This window comes from Papaver somniferum, chromosome 4 (assembly GCF_003573695.1).
Source record: "Papaver somniferum cultivar HN1 chromosome 4, ASM357369v1, whole genome shotgun sequence".
NCBI lineage: Eukaryota > Viridiplantae > Streptophyta > Magnoliopsida > Ranunculales > Papaveraceae > Papaver > Papaver somniferum.
The window spans coordinates 121,350,938-121,375,143 of record NC_039361.1 but is presented as its reverse complement, the minus strand read 5'-3'; the positions used below and the strand labels follow the sequence as shown (position 1 = coordinate 121,375,143).

At 39.5% G+C, this 24,206-nt stretch overlaps 2 protein-coding genes across 2 annotated transcripts; one reads left to right on the top strand and one right to left on the bottom strand.

The window, feature by feature from the left end:
* The first annotated feature begins 1,235 nt into the window (after positions 1-1,235).
* Positions 1,236-2,697, top strand: LOC113276481 (glutaredoxin-like). The gene is made up of 4 exons (XM_026526085.1): positions 1,236-1,394; positions 1,521-1,609; positions 2,173-2,271; positions 2,375-2,697. The coding sequence occupies exons 1-4, from the start codon at positions 1,339-1,341 to the stop codon at positions 2,455-2,457; spliced, it is 327 nt and encodes a 108-aa protein (XP_026381870.1). The 5' UTR covers positions 1,236-1,338; the 3' UTR covers positions 2,458-2,697.
* Positions 2,698-2,982: 285 nt separating this feature from the next.
* LOC113276480 lies at positions 2,983-6,824 on the bottom strand. The gene is made up of 2 exons (XM_026526084.1): positions 5,073-6,824; positions 2,983-3,949 (listed from the first exon to the last, which is right to left on the bottom strand). Exons 1-2 carry the CDS (start codon positions 6,217-6,219, stop codon positions 3,231-3,233), a joined length of 1,866 nt encoding a protein of 621 aa, XP_026381869.1. The 5' UTR covers positions 6,220-6,824; the 3' UTR covers positions 2,983-3,230.
* Between the last annotated feature and the right edge of the window lie 17,382 nt (positions 6,825-24,206).

Genomic DNA, 24,206 nt, shown 5'->3' with positions numbered 1-24,206 from the left:
TAATCTGAAGTGGAAATCTATTTTAAAATATAAACATTTTCATTCATTGGTATTACTGCCAATTCTTTTACATGATATAAACTTATAAGACAATAATAAAAACTTCAATAAAAATCAAGTACAAGTTTTGGCCTCATGTTTATCTTCATTTGACGTATTTTCCATTCAACGCGCTCTTTGACAGTTTCACCATTGTTTTTGAATTTTTTGTTGTTAACTTTCAAAACTGGAGCTTTTCTTTGCCTTTTAGCGGAACATTTTCTTGGAGCAACTTCAAGAACTTGCACTTCCCTCTTACAATTTTCAATCTTTTTAAAACTCCCACATATCTTAGAAACAACAGCTTCAAGTTTTGCATCGCATAAAAGTGTGATCGCCTTTTCAGCCATTGAAATATAGATTTTAGAAGAGAAAATTCAAGAGAAGTGAATTTTGGTGTGAGTGAATTGTTTGAATTCGATGGTAATTTATAGAGGTAAAAAGTGAATTTTGGATTTTAAAAAAAAAAACGTTGGCGTTTTTGCTACAAACGCCAGCGTCATATGTTAGGACGCCGCGTCGAAGCTTCGATCGCCGGCGCTTGGCCTACCAATGCCGACGCTTTTCTCGCAGACTCCAGCGTTTTTCCCTCGGTCGCGCGCTTAGTTATCTAACACCCAGTGCTTTACCATAATGGAAAAACCAATTTGACCATCCACCTAGCTCAACAAAATTTTACATCTGACCATTGTCATAGAAATTGCCCTAAAATCTTACTCCAAGATGACATGGCGTCACTGTACAACCCCTACGGCCCTACCTTCCCTCGTCCACTACACTAGCCTTTAAATTCGAACCGCAGCCAATTTGGACCACTCTCGTCCATTAAATGGGAATAATAGAAACTTGAGTCTGCACAGTTGAAATCTCATGCCGACCGAATCACGATCTCAGTAGTGTTGACTTCCATGACAGCTTTATCCATCCGCTAAAAATAGACAACTTTCAAGTTTCGACCCTATGCTAAATGACCTACCAACAAATACTTGGTCCCTTTTCGCTACCAGAATATCGGTTCTTTCCTGGTCCGTTCATACCCAAGTCTGGCCGGCCATACGGGTATGTGTAGGAAACGTACCGTTGATGAACACGTGATTCCTCAATAATACATGTGTACGGTGACGGTTCCTCGGTAGTACTCGTTTACATTGTGACCATAACATAATATCGTTCTTTTTGTTTGTTGAACTTATAAAACTCGCTACGAATCCCGTAATCGAAATCTCTCTAGGAATATTTGTTTTCTCTCTGACGAATAAGAATCAATCAAGGTTTTAGGGCTCATAATCAAAGGTGTTAATGGCGTTGGCAAAGGCAAAAGAGATTGTTTCTTCAAACCCAGTTGTAGTTTACAGGTTCAATTCAATATACAATGAGAAAACCCTAGTTTTGTCAATTTTTCTTTGTTTTTCTTTATTTTTAATGTGTGATTTTGTTTATTAATGGATTATTTTGTTTCTGTGTTCTTTTTATATTGACAGCAAATCTTACTGTCCATTCTGCGTGCAAGTGAAAAAATTGCTTTCAGAATTGGGTGCGAGTTTTAAGGCCGTCGAACTCGACAAAGAAAGTAAGAGTTTTCCCCCAATTTCTTAAAATAAAAAATTCATTGTCAATTAAATACTCCTATGTAAGAGACAAGATTAGGTATTGTTGATGAAAGTTTGTATGCCTTTTCAAGATTGAGTCAGAAAACAAATTCGGAATAATACCCATGTTGAAAATTATTTGCATTTTGTTGTAGGGATTTCATCATATCATATACATGATGTGGTAAAACTAATAAATATGCTGAGTTAGGCAAAGAAGTATGTACTGGTATTCATAGAACTAATGTTACGGTGAAAAGTGTATAGCTGCATGTGCTTTTTTATGTATAAACCCTTGATTTGTACATGGATATAAGGGCAAAAGGGCAAGGCATTAACCCTAAAGGGGTTGCCCTTCCATGAATATAAGGCTTCCCTGTCTGTTGCATGCATGATTTAGTAGGTGGCAAATCAGCCATATATACCCTGCCCTTCAATAAGACTGATTTGAGAATCTATTTTCCTTTGCATTGGATTGTCTTTCTATAGTGAACAAGTACAAACTTTGTAGAGAGAGTGCTGATATTATATAGTTTGTTTGAAGGTGATGGAAATGAAACACAATCTGCATTAGCTCAGTGGACTGGACAGCGAACGGTCCCTAACGTGTTTATTGGTGGAAACCATATCGGTGGTTGCGACTGTAATGTCTTTTAACCTTCCTGTTTTATATTTATCTCTAGTTTTTAACTTGTGATATAGTACTATATTGTGTTTCTTATGCTTTGTAATTGTTTGGAAAACAGCGACAACAGGGTTGCACAAGGCAGGGAAGCTCGTGCCGTTGCTTACTGAAGCTGGAGCAATTAACTCAAGCAGCTCCTCATAGAATATCGAGTCTTAAGTAGCAATAATAAGCATCCAGATGAGCACATGTCTGATTTATGCATTCGGTTACCGTCCTAGATTCTTAGAGAGTTTGTGATACACACTTTGTTTTCTTGTCAAGAGAAAATAAAATTGAATAACTATTTTTCATTAAATTTGTGCTTGTGGAATTTTTACAATTGGTTTCACTTTGTATTTCTTAAAATCAATGCAGGTTCCTCAATTTAGAGTTTTGCTTAAAGATGGAGTTTCATTTAGTCTGTATTCGGTACATCTTGATTCTTGGCATAGGTCGAGATTATAGTTTGTTAAGAATCTTAGGTCTATTAGTTAATGAGGCTTGCGTGTATCTCAATTCTCAGGTATACGAACTTTGTTAAGAATCTTGTAGTGTTGCGCCAACATGATCCCCATTGACATCATGATTATATTAGTTTAACCTACTCGTAACATGATCAAGTTAAAAATCATTATAAGCCACAGGTACTAGACAAAACATCAACTTCCCTGAAGTTACCACCATTGGTTACTAAAGTAATTTCCCTAACGAAGATAATAAAAAAACTGGTTGTATCTACTACTGAGACAAGTCAAAGCCTTCGTATATTGATCCAAGGACTAAAAGGGGGAACAAAAAGAGAGCGAGAGGAAGTATATTTGTTCGAGACAAGTGAGAGATGAGAGTCTATATGAGCTGGAGAAGCAGCCATGTAGTATCTCAGCAACTTCTACTGATCTATTCTTCCCTTGGACGCATATAACTTCTGGACTAATCTATTCTTGGCGAAGATTTTTCAATTCTTCATTTCTATTCCTTCTAATCATCGCTACAACTGCATCAAAATCAATCTCCCCCTCATCCACTGCATTTTCCGAGTTTCTTGAACAATCTTCATTATAAGAATCAGTCTTTTCTACCACTTTATAAGAATCAGTCTTTTCTACCACTTTCTTTTCATCCTCTGCAGCTGTTAGTTTGGGTTTTGTTGTCTCTTGTGAAGTTCCATCAACCTGTTGGCTCTTCTTTTCTATGCACTTCCTGAGTGAAAAAAAACTTTGCCTTGAACTGGTTATATATTCTTTGAAATTATGAACTTCAGAAGAGAAAGTAACATCTCCAGCACATGGGTTCACTGAATAGGTTAGGCGCTTCGGACTAGCTGCAAGCTCTTCAAAACATTTCACCTTATGTTTACCATTCAGAGTTGTATCATCCTCCTCACTTTCACTATCCCTCGGTTCAATTTTAACTAACATCCTTCTTTTTGGCGCTGAAGATAATGTAGTTTCATCCGCTGAACATTTAATGTCACAACCTTTCTGGTTGGAAAATTGTCTTTTAAAAGATGGCACCAGATCTTCATTATCTGAACAACCTTGCTCAAACAGAGGTACAGTTCTCTCTTCTAATTTAATATGAATCCTCTTTCTTGTTCCATTTCCAGACTCCACATTCAAAGGCTCAACTTGCTCCACAACAATAGATAAAGGGCCTACAAGTACCAATAAAAAAAGATATTGAAGTACAAATACAAATCAAGTATTTTGTTGGCATAGGTTTTGCGGTCCACTATTTTATAACGACCAGTAGAAGGAACCAGATGGTCAGCCTAACCAACAATTATGGCTAACAAGGATTTAATGTCTTCTGAATTGCATTTTTAGGGGAAATAATGGAAACTATTATTAACAGCTTTCTTATGGATCCATTTTTAGTGCAAACAGATTCATAGACCGAAAGTTATGGCTCTTAAAGAAGATTACAGGCTTCGCCAAACATGAATCAAGTTTAGAATGCAATAACGGAAGAAGGTACGATATGGGTTTTGCTACGCCGGTAAAGCAGAACTGGGTAAGATGAGAAATAAAGTTCAACCGCTATGAAATGGGATTGCCTATTGATGAATCAAAAAATTGAAAGAATACAACAACGCAAAAGAGGGCAGAAGACAGTCAATCCAGCAAATATTGCAGAATACAATCTCCCTAACCCAGAGAGCAACTTCAGAACTAAAGTTTCGCCAGTAGGCATGTGAAATAACGGCAAAAAGGTATGAATTACCAGGTTGCAAAGCACAAAATTACTAGAACTAGATAGACATTGTAAACAGGTAATTTAGTTTATGCCTATCACTGGCAACTCATTCCATACCGAAGAAAGGCTGTACTGTAAAAGAAACATTAACAAGACAACAACCCAAGAGTCTGAGGGAAAAAAAAGGTAGTCAGCTAGTCCTCACTATATACACAGATTCTCTACTACTCTTTAGTCTGTTGATCGAAAAGTAAACTGATCTCAGTAGATATAAGTATATGAGACTAGAGAGAGCCATTCAACAAACACATAAAACCTATGAAAGTATTGACTCATATAGGGCCACGTTATATGCAAGAAAGTAGTGTTATTCGCTCAAAATTTTACCAAGCTGCCCATCTCTTTATTGGTTAACCTTCTGGAACCTAGTTCCTATTACTCCAACTAACAGATATAGCAGGAATGAAACAGTCAAAACGAAATTGGTTACTCACTAAAGAAGGTTAAAACCCACCAAAGCTATCATGGACACAAATAAAAAAGAGTGAGTGAAAGTCAAGTATCTGATAATTTAACCATACCTGGGACAAGCTCATTCCCTTTTCCATGAGGAAAGTAGCTGCTACTAGCTGGAATGTCAGAAGTAAGAATGTTCTCAGTGTTACTCAAATTACTTTTGTTCATTATCAATGGTACCACGAGAGCATTGTTCGTCCCACCATCCATTTCACTGTCAAGTTGTCTGTTTATAGCTTCCTTCCCATTATCGGTGTAAGAAACATTATTTTGCAGACCTCTTTGCCCACCTTCTGCTTCGCCATGAGCATCTGAACATCTCATAGTTGAATCTTGTTCCAAACCCAAGTCCTGCATCCTCATCTCTCTATTATCGTTTTCCATCTTCTTAATCACATCCTTCAAGTAGGCAACTCTTTCTTCTGTTTCCTTTTCTCTTTCACAGATAGCCTTTCGCTCATCAGCTAGACCTATAATTTCCTCTCTCAGTCTGCTAAATGCTGTTTTATAGCCTTCAGGCTGATCCTCGAAAGCATCTTTGATAGATGTTAGGTTCGTTAATTTACTTTCATACCAAGCACGTTCCATTTCCTTCTGTTTAAGCTCCGCAGACAAAGCATTACACTTCCCTTTATAGACGTCTAATTCTTTTAGCAAAGCTGCTGCTTGACTTTCCAATTGCCCAACCCTTGCATTTGAAACCTTAAGCATATCCTCCCCCCTTCTATTCTCACACTCCAAATCCCCAATCTTCCTGTTGAACTTACTATCCTCTTTTAAGCTCTGAATCCGCTTGTTAAGATGAATGAAGTTGCTTCTGTACTGACTGAGTTCCTTTTCAAGAGAAATCCCTCTTGCTAACTTCTGCTCATACTTAGTCTTACAAACTCTCAACTCTTTCTCCAAATCAAGCTCATATTTCAGCCTAGCGTTTGCTTGTTTCTCTAAATCCGCAAACCTTCTGTTGGATTCCTCAATCCGCTTGCTCGATTCTTCCCACATTTTCTTGTACCTAGTAGACTCAGTTTCAGCTGTAGAAACCCTTTCCTTAGCCTCCTCAGCAACACGAATAAACTCAGCCTTTTGCTTCTCTTGAAGTTTCACTTTAGCTTTCAACTCATTTAGTTCAAACTCATCTTCCCCTTTCTGAATCGCAAACCGATTTTGTGCCTCTATATACTTCTTCTTCCAGAAATTAGCTTGTGCATCCATTGATTGTATAATGCTAAAACTAAAACTAGGGTCTCTACGAAATTGGGGAACTCGAGCAGAGCAAAAGTCAGTTAGATCGACCCTCACCCTCTAAGGCTCTACCAATAGATGGACTCACTCAAACCCCAAGTGAGAGACAGCATTTTGAGTAAAGACTCATCTAGGTCTAAGTTGAAGAAAGACAAACCCTCATTTTCTTACTTAAAATAGAAATACTTGAAAACTCCACAGACTACACAGCTAGCTACAAGAGGTATAAGGTCTAAAACCCTTCAACGAAACAGAACATATGGGTATGCGTCGTTCCGAGAGATATATATATATATAGAGAGAGAGAGACTCACTGAAGTTGAAGGAAGGAGAAGGTAGCAGCAGCAGGAATGCGTAGGGAGGGAGTAGTGAGAGAGTTCTCACTTATTTAGGGATCCAAGAAGCGAACGAAGTAGGTGGTTTTCCTAGGTACGATAAAAACAAAACTTAGGAAGTTGTCTTTTTAACTCGTGCCCTTTCAACTTTACACTTAATAATAGCGATAGTTACTACTTACTACTTACTACTTATCAGGTTCTGGTATTGCTAGTAGATTTACCTGTAGGCACGTTCCCTGACCAGGAGGGTTCATGCACACATCAATATGACATGTTACGGAAAAAACAAACAAATCGACCTCAAGATGGGTGTATATGTAATATGTATCCAAGGGATGTCAAAAATCATGCAACTAGGCTGTGAAAAAACTTTGGTTTTGGTTTATCAAAGGCCTCGTGTGAGTGTCTGTGCAGAGAAGAACGATAGACGGAGATGGTACGGAAAACACTAAATAGCTTATGGTCGAAATGGAGTTTGGGTATCGAGATTGTACCCTTATAAATGCACTTTCTGGTGTGTTGTGCTTGTGCTTTGTTATGGTGTGTCGGGAAAAGAAAACAGTTAAACATTTGGAAAACTGATGTGAGACTAAAACTGATTGCTTTTACCACTACCCCAGAAGACTAAAAGACTAGATAAAGGAAATATCTAGTTTTGGGTACGTAGAATTTAGAGTCTATGATTATGGGACTTGTAAGGAATAGTCAAGTCAATTATATTGACTTGAGTCTTATTGTAACATACCATCTGTTACGTGTGTTCCCCCCCCCCCTCTCTCTGTATAAAACTCGCTTTTCTATTCGGTCTTTTTAAGTCTTTACCTTTCACCTATACATGTTTTAGTTTATTGAATTCTTCGCATGATATCATTCGGTTATGATCCATCTCAAAATTAATCAAAAATTTTTCTGATCCGTTTTCTCATTATCTTTTCAATATCAATCAGATCTTAATCACCCATTTTCAATATTTTTCAATACGATAATTTCATCTGGTTTTGTATCAATTTTCGATTTGTGTCTTGATCATTCTTTACATCTTTTTTTTCTTCCTTGTTGATTGATTGTTTGATCGATTCTTATCATTTCTTCATCGTCTATGCCTACACAAACCAGAAAAATGTCAAATCAACATCAAAATTTACCTTATTCTTTCGCTGCTGTTGAATCTCTCTCTCTCTCTCTCTCTCTCTCTCTCTCTCTCTCTCTCTCTCTTTTGCTTTACCTTTTACCAATATATCTAATTTCGTTTCTCACAAATCAGATTCTACAAATTTCTTGCTTTGGAGAGATCAGTTCGAGTCGATCTTGGTATCGAATGATTTATATGGCTATGTTACAGGAGAAGTGCAAGAACCATATACCACAATTATCTTTGATGGAGCAATGATTCCTAACCCTAGGTGGTTGTTATGGAGGAAGATTGATCGCTTTTTAGTAAGTTGTCTAACTGCTACTCTTACTTCGACTATTTTAGATGATGTTCTTGGTCTTTCATTTGCTTGGGAGATCTGAAATTTTCTTGAAACAAGTTTCAGAAGTCAGTGTGTTGCTAGGAAAATCTTGTTACGGAATCAATTACATAATCTGAAACGAGGTAATCAATCTATTCTTGTTTATCTTCATTCAATCAAGTCAATTGCTGACTCACTAGATGTTATAGGAGAAAGAGTAAGTGAGTCTGATCTGATGAGTATCTTGAATGGATTAATAAGAGATAAAGAAAATTTCGTCATTACTGCATATAATAGAAAAGTCCCCTATATATACATATGTTGAAATTAAGGCTAGATTCTTGAATCATGGACAATGGATTACTCAACAACAACATGATCAGTCAAGTCAATTTGATTCTCAGAATGCATCAGCTTTTTATGGTAGAAATATGCAGAATGAAAATGGTTTTGGTGGTAATACGTGTTAATACTCAAATTCTCGTTAGGTTCTACCCGTCCTACCTAATCAAGTGACCTCACCTTTGCTAATAATAATCAGAGAGAGAGTTGTCTTTCCATTGTACCTTGTCCTTCTTTATATAGACTTTCCAAAAGCCCCTTTCTTTTATGACATCATGCCATGTGTCCTAAACTTCTTTAATTACTGCTAATGACATTTCTTCTCTAGTAAAACCTCCTTCTTTCATGTTAATTCCTTCCTTATCATTTATATCTAATGGATACTCTCTTAATGGACTTGGGATTTAGTCCCCACGTCTTCACATTGGGCTCGTCTCCCTTTTAGAGGCATACTAGCCCGGCTAAGGGAGTAATATTTTTCATGTATCAACATTAGTCCCTTGACTATTGGGTCAATTGTCAAATGGCCCGATAGTCAAAGAACCCCTTTTGAGCGCCCTTCCCCGCGATCCATAGTCGTGGTGGGTCTTTCCCTTTTGTCAGGTTGGCGGTCGTGGGAGACGTTCCAACTCATCCATCGTGCTAGCTTTCTATTTCCACTTCATGATAGTTACCATTCCCCATGCATAACTGCCACGTCCAAACCCCAAGGCCCTCTATATATAGGACTGCCAATTTGTTTTCTTTTCAGTCTTGTCCCTTCTTCTCTTCTTCCAACATGCCCATACAATCGCCATGTCTATAACATCTCTTCCAGTAGTTCTTCATCCGAGGAGTCTAGTGAATCCGACCAGCCCAGGAATGAGAACCCTGACGAGAACGAGTATTCCGATCGAGACGAGATCACCTTACCCGCCCCGGCGGACGGTAAGTCATACATTATTTCTGAATTTACGAGTGGTCATGCCTTAAAGCGCGCCCTAAGGTTAAGAGAGTTTCGTGATGGTAAGCACGTTTTCCCTCTAGATGACATCCTAGCCTCCCGCCTTCTGAACCCGCCAGTACTTCCTTACCCTTCCGCTCCCGGATGGCTTTTGCGACCCGAGTCGGAGACCATGGACGCCTTTGCATTTAAAACCGTTCCGCGGATGTCCATCCATCGGGGCGACTACGATCTTCATGCCATCGACATTCAATCTAAATCGAAAACTCACCCGGTGTGGCCGCATTGGGCTTCCCACATACGCTCTTATCCCGGTCACGTGATTACTCTCCGCCAGGCAGGTATTAACGAAGCCATAGATTCGTGTCAGCCGTGGGGGCATGGGCTCGAATTCCAGCGGCCACAAAAATTTTACTTAACAAAAAAAAACCTATAGATTCGTCTCTTAAGCGGGAGGTATATAGGTGCCTTCGTGATATAACACGGCTTTTCTGTCGTTGGTCTTCTCCCATGCATACTCTCTTCACAGCGTGGGGGGAAGCCACTATCGTTTTAGAAGACGTAGTCGCTCTTACAGGGTTACCCGTTCACGACAGTCATTCGTACAAGGAGGCGGCTGTCTTCGGAGCGCTGAACGACGAGGATAAAGAACTGTGTACTTATTTGCTAAAATGCAAAGATAACTCCCATCGCGAATTAGTGCAGAAGAGCTGAGCGCCATTGGGACAAAGCGAAAACAAAGCGACCACAAGCACAGGTAAGAAGAGGGGATCTTCATCCGCCTTGAAAGGAAAAGACAAGTGGGTGGAGAGGAAGGCTCCTCCTGAGCTCCCCTCTGATGAGCGCCTGCTATCTAGCTCCATCCGTGCTTATGAGAAGATTCAAGGTCCGTCGAATCCATCGGAGGCTGGTCCGGAATGGTTCATTAAAGTTAACCATCGTGCTTCTTTTTCTCTTTAGTTGAAATATTGGGCTCCCCAGATAGTAGATGGGAAAGTGCTCCTTCCTAAGCGAAAAGAGAAGAATCTTCGTGTGGAGCTAGCCTCCTTTATCTTTTTTTGGCTTTGCCATGACATATTTCCCCAGGATACCATCAAGGGTGAGCTCGTGCCACTGGCAGTGTTATTGTCTCGCGGCGTCTCTTTTCCATTGGCGCCGATGTTCTTGGATGGTCTGTACCGCCATCTCGATTTGTTTTTTCAGGATCTTCAGACGGTGGGCTCATCACACAAAATTGAGACATATATCCCATCTTCCTTTATGCAGGCTTGGTATTGGGAACATGTTCCTCCGTGCGCGCCCGAGCCTAACGAACTCGCAGTTCACCGTGAAGAAGATGTAGAGCAGGATGGTGGTTCGGTCAAGAAGCTACCTGTCGCTTATGGCTACCAGCGGATGTCCCTTTGGAATTTGAAGGGTAAAGTACTCCAGGGCGATCTTGGTAAACATTTAGATGTGGCCAAGGATTTCGAGCCATTCCCCTATCAAGACGGTCGATCAGGTCCGGCACATTATGATTTCGTTGCTCCATTTGACGTGGAATTGGATTCGACAAAGCTCTTGTCAGAGACGGACTTTGATTCAGTGATGGCAGTGCTGCCTCGTTATCTTCCTGGTTTCTATGCTGGTAAGTTCGTCGTCGTATCTTATAATACCGATCGCGCGGCTCGGCGAGTGGGGTTCGACCAAGGGGTTCCTCATAGGTACCCCCCCTCCGGAAAATTATAGAATCGAAGACATTGTCACTAGATTCAATCGTTACATCTTCAAGGAGGCGACCCGTCTCTCTGATCGTGGAGTCAATTTTTCGTTCAAACAACCTATTTCCGCGCGGAATTTAACGGTTATTGAAGGAGCCCACAAGTACCATGACTTCATTCGGCCCCGCGCTTTGAACTTCTTCATATGCGAATCATCTCCTCCTCTTGATTTGACTGTTCAAGACCTTTGGGACCTCCACACTTATGGCCGAATCAAACTCGACGATGCTGTAGCTGCTGAGCATCACCTAGTTCCAGCGAACAAAGGTCTCTCGGATCTGCTGGTGATTTCTTGGACCCTGCCCGAGGGTCATGAGCCCGTGAAGGCGAAGAAGGGGTAGTTTTCTGAGCGCAAGCCTCCGCGGCTAAATGTGAAGCCGCCCGCAGGTCCCTTAGCGTCTCAGGTATTTTCCATTTCCTTTTCCTTGTATTTTTGTTATTTATCACTTCATTCCTTTATTTTATTTTGATGAGATGGGCGGCAGCAATCGTTTCCTCAGGAGACTCCCCCTTCTCTTATGTGATAGAGGAATACTTGAACATGCCTGAGTGTGATTGGACTGAAAGTAGTCTAAAGAAGAAAGCTAGGCGGGAGGCAAACCAATCGCCTGCCCCACGTCCTTGTTCCTCTGCTAACACCGCGCCTTTGCAGCCTCGTCAAAGTCGTCGGAGGGGTGCATCGCAACCTCCCGGGGATACGAGTGCCAGCCCGACCCCTTCGTTCGTGGATCAGTTGAGGAGTCTAGGGGTTAGTCTTCCCTCGGGGTCTGGTTGGGTGTCGTCGCGCCTTCGTGTGACATCAGTTCACCCCCTTAGGGTTGAAACCGTCTGTGGGAGGGGCCAGCCTCCAGTATCTCCTAGTGACGTGTTGCAATCGATGAGCCCTTCTGGGTCTAGCCGGTCATTTTTTGGTGGGTCCTCATCCCACGTGGCGCTAATTGTTAATGATCCTGCAGGTAATTTCTTATTTAATACGTGTCGTTATTCCTCTCTATTTTCCTTTCTCTCCTTTTCTTTCTTATAAATTTAAGTTATCTTTGCAATGGTGCTCATTTCTCGTTTGTCAGGTTCCGCTGGTAGCTATGAGTCGTCTTCTAGTTCTTCTGCATCTCGCCCTACGACTGCTGATACTCCGCTGGGTTCGTCGATTCCCGAGGTTGGTTTTCCTTTCCCTATTTTTTTTTTCGTTCTCTCTTCCTTCCCCCCCTCTTTTTTTGACAAGTTGTTGTTGATATTAGGATATGGGTAAGAAGCGAAAAGAAACCATGAGGCCCGATATGGATGGTGTCAGGTGCGTGGTCCCAAGCGGTGAGGGATCCTCTAAGCAGACTAAAGTGGATGGCGGCGACTCGTCCATTCATTTGGAGAATCAGGTCAATGCTCATACGGTTGATATACCAACCGCCCCTGCTGTAACAGAAGATTCCGAGGATGTACGATTTCGTTTCCCTTTGGTAGTGAGCGTCGTCGAGGCTGGGGTAGACCCTGCTACCCATACTATGGTTCATGGCTTCTGGGTGCCGACAATTTATGCTACCACTTATAAGGACATTGTTGAGCGTGGTGGTGGTCATATGGCGAAAGAGGGTCTCTTGGAAGTTCCCTTTTTGTGCTATATGACTAGAAACCTCTTGGAGGTCGCGGACTTCCTTACTCATGTGGGAGATGATCCTATTGATGCAGCGACGTTACGTAGATGGGAGGATGTTGTTCAATCCGCGCTTAACGTTAAATTACCGGTGCAGTGGTTAGAGGAGTTGCTGATAAAGGTGAAGGTCCGGAATGATCCTCGTAGTCGCTCACGAGTCAAATCTCTCAGTTGAAGGAGGAATTGAAAAACCGCTCGGGGACGACTTCTAGCAAGAAGGAGGCGTTGGATTTATTGCTTGATAATGTTGGAGTGGCTACTGATAAGGTATTGCGAGCAGAAGCATCTGAAGCAACTGTTCGAGCCGCGCTTGGAGAGAAGCGGCAGGAGTTGGCTAAACTCTAGTCTGAGCACTTCCTCTTTGTGTTGTCTTCCCTTTGTTTTTTCGTTGGTTATGTTGGACTTGTGTGTGTGTTTATTTTTTTGTTGTTTTTTTATTTTTTATTAAACGTGGGATATTGTGGTGACTGGTTAATTGTTAACCTGTTAGCGTTTTTCGTTATTCCTGGTTTCATGTTGCATTAACTATTCATATTCTTCTTCTCTTGTTGATAGATGTATGGGTGAGCATTTTTGTGACGCGCTTATTCCCCCACCCCCTCCTTTTTTTTAGAATCATGCGGTTGGGTAGGCGAGCGCTTATTCCCCCCACCCCTCCTTTTTTTTTAGAATCATGCGGTTGGGTAGGCGAGCGTTTGTGGAACGTGCTTACTCCCCCTTCTGTTTTATCAAAAGGGAACGATGGGATGTTAGGAGTTAGGCGAATGTTCCTTCTTCCGCTTTCTGATTCTTCTTATTTTCGTGACTTTCTGTAGGATTGTTAATCGATTGAGTGTCTTCGGCGATCTTTGTTTTTTTAGATTTTCCATCTGGTGCCTTTGGAATTCTCAACGTCTTTTATAGATTTGTCAGTCGATTAAACGCCTTTGGCATTCTTGTGACCTTTGTAAGTCAGCTAGGCGCTCGTGGCACTCTTGGGTATTTTTATGAGTTCGTCAGTCGATCAGGTGCTTTTGGCTTTCCGAGGCCTTGTCAGTCAACTAGGCGCCTTTGGCACTCCTAGGGCCTTTTGTGAGTTTGTCAGTCGATCAGGCGCCTTTGGTTGCCTGAGACCTTTTATGAATTTTTCGGTCGATCGGGCGCCTTCGGCTTCCTAAGACCTTTTGTGAGTTTGTCAGTCAACCAGGCGCCTTTGGCGTTCCTGGGACTTTTCGTGAATTTGTCAGTCGATCGGGCGTCTTTGGATTTCCGAGACTTTTTGTCAGTCAACTAGGTGGATTTGGCATTTCCAGGACGTTTTGTGAATTTGTCAGTCGATCAGGTGCCTTTGGCTTCCCGAGACCTTTTGTCAGTCAACCAGACGCCTTTGGCGGGGATCTTTTGTGAATTTGTCAGTCGATCGGGATCCTTTGGCTTCCCGAGACCTTTGGTCAGTCAACCAGGCGCCTTTGGCGTTCCTGAGACCTTTTGTGAATTTGTCAATCGATCGGGCACCTTTAGCTGTCCGACACCTTTTGCCAGTCAACCAGGCGCCTTTGGCATTCCAAGGAACTTTTGTGAATTTATCAGTCGATCAGGTGCCTTTGGCTTCCCTAGACCTTTTGTCAGTCAACCATGCGCCTTTGGCGTTCCCATGACCTTTCGATACATTTGATCGTCGGAATTTGAGAAATTTTTCTTACCAAACGGAATTGTTTAAAACTTGCGGGCTTATATTCCGCATCTTCTCTCTTTTTTTTTAGGGTTAGTGGCGAGGGAACGGATCGTTTGTCTTGTTTTCTCGAGTTCTCCCGCTGCCTGCTTGCGTTCAAATATGCTCCGAATGGCAAACTATCCTTCCGTTGGGTGCCCCATTCTTCGGTGATAATGGCAATATTTGGCTGAGTTTTTATCCATTTTGTTGATACCCACTGTGGTCGGGGTAGCTGAATTTCTCCTTCCGCGATCCATTGATTCAAGAATCCAATTGCGCGTTCTTTGCCGCAAGGAAGAGGAGGTGGTGTCTCATAATCGTGTATACTTCCTTGGCTTCTTCCTTGGCTTCTGTCATTGACCTGGGATTGGTCTTTATCTTCCTTGATAATATTAGGTCTTACATTGCGTGGGGCTCCTGACGCGGTACTGACTGTGGTGCGCCAAACAGAATCTGTGGGTGCCTCTTCTATACAGTCAGCGATCCTCGCAGCTTCTTCTTCTAACTCTACGAATGTCTGGAACCTGAAATTGATTAAACTCCCTCTAAAGCTGGGGTCATTCCTTGTATGCATATTTCAACAGGCGCCTCCTCGTTGATTTATTCATGGCAGTCCAATGTCAAGCGTCGAAACTGTGAAATGTATTTTCCTACTTCCTCACCTATTCGTTGCCCGCTCTTGCTCAGATCTATGGCCGTGATCTTCCTCTTAGCTGAGTAAAACTTCCCAAGAAAGAGCGCTGACAGGGTTTGCCAGGAGTCCACGCTCTCCTCCTTTAAGTTGTTATACCAAGTAAACGTTGTACCCGTGACCGATTTAGGAAATTCTTTTAGGCACGGTTTCCCATCAGTGGCCTTGTCATTCATTGCTGATAGGAATCGGCTGAGGTGCTCTCGCGCATTTCCTTGGCCTTCGTACATTTTGAACTTCGGAGATGTGTAATCTTTGGGATATGCATATTCCCGGATGTGCGCGGGATACGGGATATTCACGCGACAATTGTTTTACCACGTGATAATTTTGCTCCATGTACTTGGATATTTATTTATGCGGCGTTACTGTCGTCTTGTCACCCGTGTGTTGTGCGCTCTCTATTGCTTCTTCAGACGTAAGTGTCCTGCCACTACTGCCTGTGATATCCAGTTTTCGAGCTCTCGCCTCCTTTGTGCGCGCTCGTCCAGTTCTTCCTGCATGTTTTGTAGAGTGTATGATACGGTTTTTGCTAGCCGGGTTGTTTGTTCGTTATTTTTCTGTGACGTTGTCACCTCTTTATTTTGGGATCCCCGGTTTACCGATTGCTTGATAACGCCTAGGATTGGCGTTTCTTCCTCGCTGTCGTCATCCTCCATCGTTACTTCATCAGGGTTAGGAGGTTGATTGGTCGCTTGGTTTTCTGTCGCGCCCGAGATAGCGCCTTGTAGGTGTGTCATGGTGATCTAGGCACGAGCCTCCGGTGTGGTCGCCAAATGTTAATACCTAAATTCTCGTTAGGTTCTACCCGTCCTAGCTAATCAAGTGACCTCACCTTTGCTAAAAATAGTAAGAGAGAGAGTTGTATTTTAATTGTACCTTGTCCTTCTTTATATAGACTTTCCAAAATCCCCTTCCTTTTATGACATCATGCCATGTGTCCTAAAATTCTTTAATTACTGCTGATGCCATTCCTTCTCTAATAAAACCTCCTTCTTTCCTGTTAATTCCTTCCTTATCCTTTTTATCTAATGGATACTCTCTTATTGGACTTGGGCTTTAGTCCCCACGTCTTCACATTGGGCTTGTCTCCCTTTTAGGGGCATACTAGCCCGGCTAAGGGGGTAATATTTTTCATGTATCAACAATAAGAACAAGAATAAAGGACCTAAGCCACCAGTTCAATTCAAGAATAGTACTTCTCATGTTGGGTCTAGATTACATTCACATACTTCTGGTGATAACTCTGGAGATGGGAATAGAAGAACAACTGTGGATTTGTCTCAGGTTAAATGCCATATTTGTAGGAAAAAGTGGTCACTATGCAAGCAGATGCTTTTTTCGATATGCACCATCAAAAACAGCTTCTCCTACTACTAATGTTGCTACTCAACTATCAGATACCTCAGTTGATCAACTACAACAAGATTTTTCTGGATTTCAAGTAAATGTTGCTTCCATTTGTGTTGATCCAATTACTTCTACACATTGGTTATCTGATTCAGGGCTACAACTCATATGACTTGGGATTCTTCTACTATACAAAGTACTTCTTTGTATAATGGCAAGGAGAATTTTTTTTATGGGCAATGGTGAGTCCTTGCTCTCTTATATTGGTAATACAAACTTACAAACCTCTGATATTAGGTTTACATTAAACAATGTTTTATTAGTATTTGAACTGAAACAGAACTTATTGCCAGTTGGTCAGTTTACCAAAGATTATTGGTGTTATTTTGTATTAGATCCTTTTGGCTATAATATTAGAAATATGCATGATGATGCTCTTTTAGCTCATGGAAATATAGTTAATAACCTCTATCTTACTACTCATTTGCCTACTTTAATGTTTCATAGCTCTTGTGCTTTTGTCACATTTGTATCTGATTCTCATAATCTGTGGAATAGTCGTCTTGGTCATCCTTCTAACAACATTATATATTTACAGTCCACCAATGAGATTGTTTTTTCAAATGGTAGATTTTATAATTTGTGTCATCCTTGTCAGCTAGCAAAAAGCACAAAATTGCCTTTTTCTTCTTTTGAGTCTCATGGTTTATCACCTTTATTCCTCATTCATTGCGATGTTTGGGGTCAATATGCACCAATTGATTCATTGATTGGTTTTCTCTATTATATTGTATTTGTTGATGACTACAGTAGATTTCATTGGATTTATCCAATGAAGTTAAAGTCTGATGCAATGCAATGCTTCTCACATTTTAAGACTCTCATTAAGAATCTGTTTTCAACAAAAGTTCTTCAGTTTCAAACTGATGGTTCCTCTTAACTAGTTAAAGGACCATTCAAAAGTTTTCTTGAGTCTGCTGGTATTATTTTAAGGATTTCCTATCCTTGAACACCTGAGCAAACATGGTTTAGTTGAGCGAAAACATCGTCACACAATCGAAATGGGTAATATAATTTTGATAACAACTTCTTGTCCTAAGTCTTATTGATATGATGTTTTTCTTACAACTACCTACTTGATTAATTGTGCCCCATTTTATGTTTTATCTTTTAAATCTCCGTATCAAGTTCTGTTTAACAGTGATCCTGATTTATCTACTCTTAAAGTGTTTGGTACTTTTTGTTTTCCATATCTTGGTCATTTTAACCTTGATAAGTTGTCTCTGAAATCAGTTAAATGCATATTTCTTGGGTATAATTATTTACATAAAGGATATAAATGTTTTCCTCTTATTAGGAAATTCTATATTTCGAGACATGATAAATTTGATGAGTCTCATTTTTACTTTAAATCTCATATCACTTCCACTTCTGATTCATCTTCTGAGTCAATCCTAATCGAATCTTCTTCTTATTTACCTTCTGAATCAGTTTTCATATACTCTTCTTCTGTTTTACCCTCTGAATCAATTTCTTATTTTAGATCTCAGAGAGGTATCTCTAAGCTTAAACAGTTTATTGATTTTGTTGTTAACTATTCTTCTCCTCATACCGTGTCATGTGCTTTTACTTCTTCTTTGTTAACTGATATTTCTGAGCCAAAGAGTTTTAAATCTGCATCTAAGTGTCCTAAGTAGATGGCTTCAATGAAAGAAGAAAATACCGCATTAATGGATAATGACACATGGAAGTATGTGTTTTTTTTTTGATCGATTGGAGTATGTGTTACCTGAACCTCATATGAACATCCTAGGTTGTAAATGGGTCTATAAGGTGAAGTTGAACTCTGATGGGACTGTTGTTAGAGCACTGCTCGGTCAAACTTGCAAGTGTTGTTATCTCAAGCTTGTTTGTCAAGTTTAGTGATCAAAACTATAAGTCTTGATTTCTAATCTACTTATAGCTATGTCTCGGACTAGGATATATTGTGTAGTTGAGATTTAGACTTCACGGCGTTCACCAATTGAAGACGAAGAACTAATAAGGAGAACTTGTGGAACTTCATCAACAAAAGGTATGTGGAGACTGAAACTCATCTATTACTCGGAAAGTCTATTTATACTTTATCTCTTATATTGAGACAAAAGTCGTATACCTATATAGTATTCGATTATACATATTTGATATTTCGAGTTGAGTTTAACTCGCTTACATATTTCTCGAAATATTTGTTGGTAAGATTCCGCTTTAACCAAGTTCATCTTATATTCTTGACGAAAGTAAAAAGATGATCATGTGAAAATCGCCTGGTAACATCTTACATGATTTGTGTGAGACAATCATTTGATGTAGACCTGAAATATTTTGTATTGATTATTTCAATAACTTGAAAACAACTATTGTCATCCTCTAAGAATGTTTCAATAATTGAAATAGAGTTTAAAACACTTAAACATATTGGATTATAGACATAGTATGTGTACTTTCATATATGTTGATCCCAGACCGGTATAATATGCATATCCTTATGCGTACTGGCGAGGTCAGGTAAAGTACGGGAGCCTTGGTATGCGTACCCGTACGCGTACTGGCGAACTCGGTTGAAGTCCGGGAACTATTGTATGCGTACCCATACGCGTACTAATTCAACTGATGTTTTGAATGTGCGGTAGTATGCGTATCCATTTGCATACTATCGGACACAGTCCAAGTCCGGCTACTTTATGTATGCGTATCCGTTTCCATACTAGAGTGGGTTATATTCTGGAACCGGTTGTGCCATGAACAAATATATTTATATAATAAGGGATGCAAGCTTTTGCAAACCGTGGCAATAATGTTCATGAACTGATTCGAGTGAATCAAACCAATTTTGTTTCAATTGTGTTCTTGTATATTTCTATGATAACATAGCAATTGAAAAACTCTATAACTAATTTCATTTGAGTCATCTGAACTAGTTGTGGTTAAGATGAATAAGGTTGATATAAAAGTCTTCATATGGCTAACTTCGGTTAACTATTGTTGAGCCAACCTAGTGTAGACGCTTAGGTACGGTTACTCATATCTAAATGAAGGTACATTTCATTTTTGTGCAACAAGCTAAGACCATCTAACGGTGGAGAGATATTGCTTTGGTTTCAAGCAAACTTAGTTTGGCTCTTAAATCAGGTTTCATCTAACGGTGATTAATGATTGCTTTGTTCCAAAGCTATCACACTTTGATTTGAAGACTATATAAGGTAGAACTCTAGCAATTGGGAAACCCAATCCCCACACCTCTTTTGTGATACTAGTTGCGACTAGAGTCGATTCTCCTTTAACCTTAGGTTTATTCCAAAACCCTATAGGTCAACCACTTGAAGACTTCATTGGGATTGTGAAGCCAGACCCAACTATTTTCTTTGTAGTTGTGTGTTCTGATCTTACTTATACTATCGTGATTGAGTACTATCTTTTCTAAGATTTTCTTGAGATTTATCTCCGATAGGTAAGATTAAAAGAAATCACAAACATCTTCGTCTCATCGTTTGTGATTCCACAATATCTTGTTTCGCTTCGATACGATTAAGATTATTGTGAGGTGATTTATGATACTTGGCTGTTCTTCGGGAAAATAAGTCTGGCTTATCAATTGGTTCTTGTGCACCTTGATTTATCATAAGACGGAACAAAACTCATAGGTATTTATGTGGGAGACAGATTTATCTATATCAATAGACTTTTTTGTGTGAGACAGAGTTGTTTATCAATTCTTCGACTTTGGGTCGTAGAAACTCTTAGTTGTGGGTGAAATCATCTAAGGTAATCAAGTGTGTAGAATCGTGTTGGGGTTCAGAGAAGTAAGGAGCGCAACTGTACCTTGATCAGTGTGAGATTGGTTAGGGCTCAACTACATTCCAGTCCGAAGTTCATTGGTAGTAGGCGTGTCTGTAGCGGCTTAATACATTGTGGTATTCAAAGCTGGACTAGGTCCCGGGGTTTTTCTGCATTTGTGGTTTCCTCGTTAACACAATTTCTGGTGACTGTGTTATTTCTTTTCCGCATTATATTTTGTTATATAATATAAATATCACAGGTTGTGCATTAAGTTCAATCAGTTCTTGAATCCGGCCTTTGGGTTGTTGATTGAATTTATTGACACTTGGATATTGGTTTGTGATACCGTCCAAGTCATTTGTTTTATTCAATCGGGCTTGCAAATTCCTATTTGTTTGGTTGCGGATTGAATTGAGAAATTGAGATATAACTCTTTGATATACTTTTCTAAAGATTGAGTCTGACAGTCTAGTTGATTCTCTTGAAAGTATATTGGAGTTAGTCCATTCAGATTTTCGAACGAAATATTGGGTGTGGTTGTTAGACCCCCGCTTTTTCAACTGTAAATAGATTTAAATCCAGATTACTTTTGCGCGATTATAACCAACAAGAGGGTATTGATTATACTGAAATGTTTAGTCCAGTGGTTAAACTTTCAACTATACGAGTAATGTTTACTCTTGTTGTTACACATCATTGGCATGTTCTTCAATTGGATGTTTCGAATGCTTTCTTTCATTGTTATTTGAATAAAGATGTTTATATGCAACAGAAAAGTCTTTATGGTCTTAAGAAGGCTCCATGTGCATTGAATGACATACTCGGTTCATTTTTATTATCATATAGATTTCAGAAGTCTGTTAGTGATAACTCTATTACATGATGGTGATCTCACTATATGTTGACGATATCATTTTGACTGGTAGTTCATCTAATCTTCTTGACAATTTAGTTAAGTCTCTGAGTGTTGAGTTTGCTTTAGTCATTCCATGACATGATAAGTCTCTGCGTGTTGAGCGGGCCTCCGTGTATCAGGGCATCCATCCCAATCTTGACAGAAGATTAGATGAACTACCAGTCAAAATGATATTATTTTGATTGGGATGGATGCCCTGATACACGGAGGCCCATCTCTGGTTAAGAAGTTTTTATGGATTCATCACTTTATTGGTCTTCGAAGAAACAACCCGCTGTCTCTAAATCTTCTGTTGAAGTCGAATGTAAATGCTTGACTGTTGTTGTTGCAGAATTACAATGGTTATCCTATGTGTTGTCTGACTTACATATATTTGTTAACCATACAGTCTACTTGTATTGTGATAATACTAGTACTATAGCTTTGGCATCTAATCCGGATTTTCATGGTAGGACGAAGAATGTAGAGATTGATTTTCATACAGTACGTGAACCGGTGGAGAATTGCTTCTTACACATTTAGCATATTATTAGTGAGGATAAGTCATCTGATCTCTTCACAAAGGGTCTCTATTATCCAGTTTTCTCCAGGTTGCCGTCTCAGCTGCTTAGTCCTAGCTCCTCTAGTGCAGCTAGTGCTTCTGTAACTTAGTTCTTGCAGTCTTTTATAGTTGCTTATATTATTATTTTCCCATAGAGTTTAGTGTTTTTCTGTTCTTAGTGACAAGCTTTACTCTCTGTCGGTATTAGCTTGAGGGGGATGTTAGGAATAGTCAAGTCGATTCTATTGACTTGAATCTTATTGTAACACACGCATCTGTTACGTGTGAATTTTCCTTTTATATTTCCGTATAAAACTCTCTTTTCTATTCAGTCTCTGTAAGACTTTACCTTTCATCAATACAATGTTTTAGTTTATCAGAAACCTCCACATGACTATCATTATCTAGGTAGCGGCAAACTATTGTTACCCTGATTGGTAGAGTTGCACAAGAACCGATCCTTTTACCCAAACCCTCCCGAACCCGGCCTATTCGTGTGTTTTTAACCCAAACCTGTCCGCAACAGTTTGATATGCGGTTTTAATTTTGAAAACCGCTATTGGTTAGATGTAAAACCCGACCGAGCCTTTTCGTAATAACCTGATAGCTATAGACGTTGATGGAAGTTAGTCCTTACCATCCATACTTCAATACCCTAAAACCTAAAAGACCCATGTCATTCTCTCTAACTTCAGTTCTCTAATTCTTCTCTTCTTTCACTATGAGTCTCATCTCAGTTTTCAATCTCAAAGTCTCACTACTTCATCGAAGGTTCAATCCATTACCATTAATTGAATCGGTCGTTCTCTGAATTGAATCAATTGATCTAATAGTATGCATTCATTATATGAATTGAATCAACCGATTAGTAAATTTGTTTGTACAGGAAGTACTACAAAAAATTCGGGTAAACCAACATTTTAACTCGAACCCAAACGACCAGATACATAGCGGTTAAAACCTGAGCCGAAGAGGTTGGCGGGGTTAGTTTGAAATTTTAAAACTAAAAACTAGCGGGTCGATCGACAATTTTTGGTAAAACCAGAACCGACCAACCCATGCTTCCAATAGGTTAAATATCTAATTTACCCGGTGACAAGTGTATTGCGAGCACGTATGGAGTATAAACTGGGTGTCAATTTACATGGGTTTATTATTTTCTATGGATCAAAAATACTAATTCCAACATAAATGGAATGAAAAAGAGTAATCCAATATAATAGGAACCTGGCTAGTTTTGGGCATTTAAGGATTATCTTAGGCCTATCATATGGGTCATTATGGAGTAAATTCAAAAATCCTTTATCCAACTATTTTTTTAATGGCTAATTTATTCTTGATTAGGTAGTGTTAATTCGGGTGATTAGTTGATGTTTAATCTTTTTAACCTGGAAATCAACTATGTTATTTCATCATCAAAACATAAAAAAAGATTGATTTTTATGAATAAACATCAACCCAAAATCGGGTGTTCATGCACTTATAAACCGATTCTGAATAGATGTTCTTCATTTACGAACAAAACTAGGAATCGGTGTATAAGATTTGATACATAGACCGTTTGTGAAATTAACTAGTATTGATTGATCATCAAAACAAGAAAATTTTGATTTTTTTTTCTTGATCCGTGAAGAACATCAACTAAGAATCGACATATGAGCAAATTTTTTATGGCCGATTGATCTTAATCGGTTAATACATTCCTCGACAAGTGACGATTATAAAAAATCTCAAAAATGATAACCTTTTTTATATAAATGCGTCCATAATCGGTAAATATAGTTCCCCCGTGTACCAGATTATAGCAAACTAAAATTCAAGAGTTTATCTAAACCACTTTTGCCAGAATCAGTACATAAATGCTCTTATCAACCGATTGCAAATCTGGGCATTTCTTCGACTGTTTTGATCATAACTTCTTCGTCGGATGTCAGAGTGACCTCATTCATTTTGCATTGAACTCATATTTTCATTCTCTATAATATGGAGATAAAAATTTACGAATTTAGACAAGTTCTAATTGGTATTGGATCCAAGGATTCCATCTTTGCATACCATGCTCTTAAATCAAGAAAAATTGGGCGTAATCGGTCTATATGAGAGTCACGTAAAGACCGATTGTGACTTAAAACCACCCAGAAAAGTGAACACTTTAAATGGAACTAATCGGATTATTGGATGAAACTACAATCACTTATTCTTATTCTGTTTAACAATTCAAACAATGTTAATTAATCAGTTGATATAGGCATTAACGTATGCCGATTGTTGTTGATGTTCATCAAATACAATGAACATCAACCCGTAATCGGATGATGTGTGTGCCTTATCCGATGTTCTTCATGTTATCAATAACAATCAGGATATTTGGTATACCCACATCAAGCGATTATGGTCGAGTTCAGAAAAATTCGATGAGAAAATTTTAGAATTTCGTAGTTAAATCATTTATGAATCCCTCT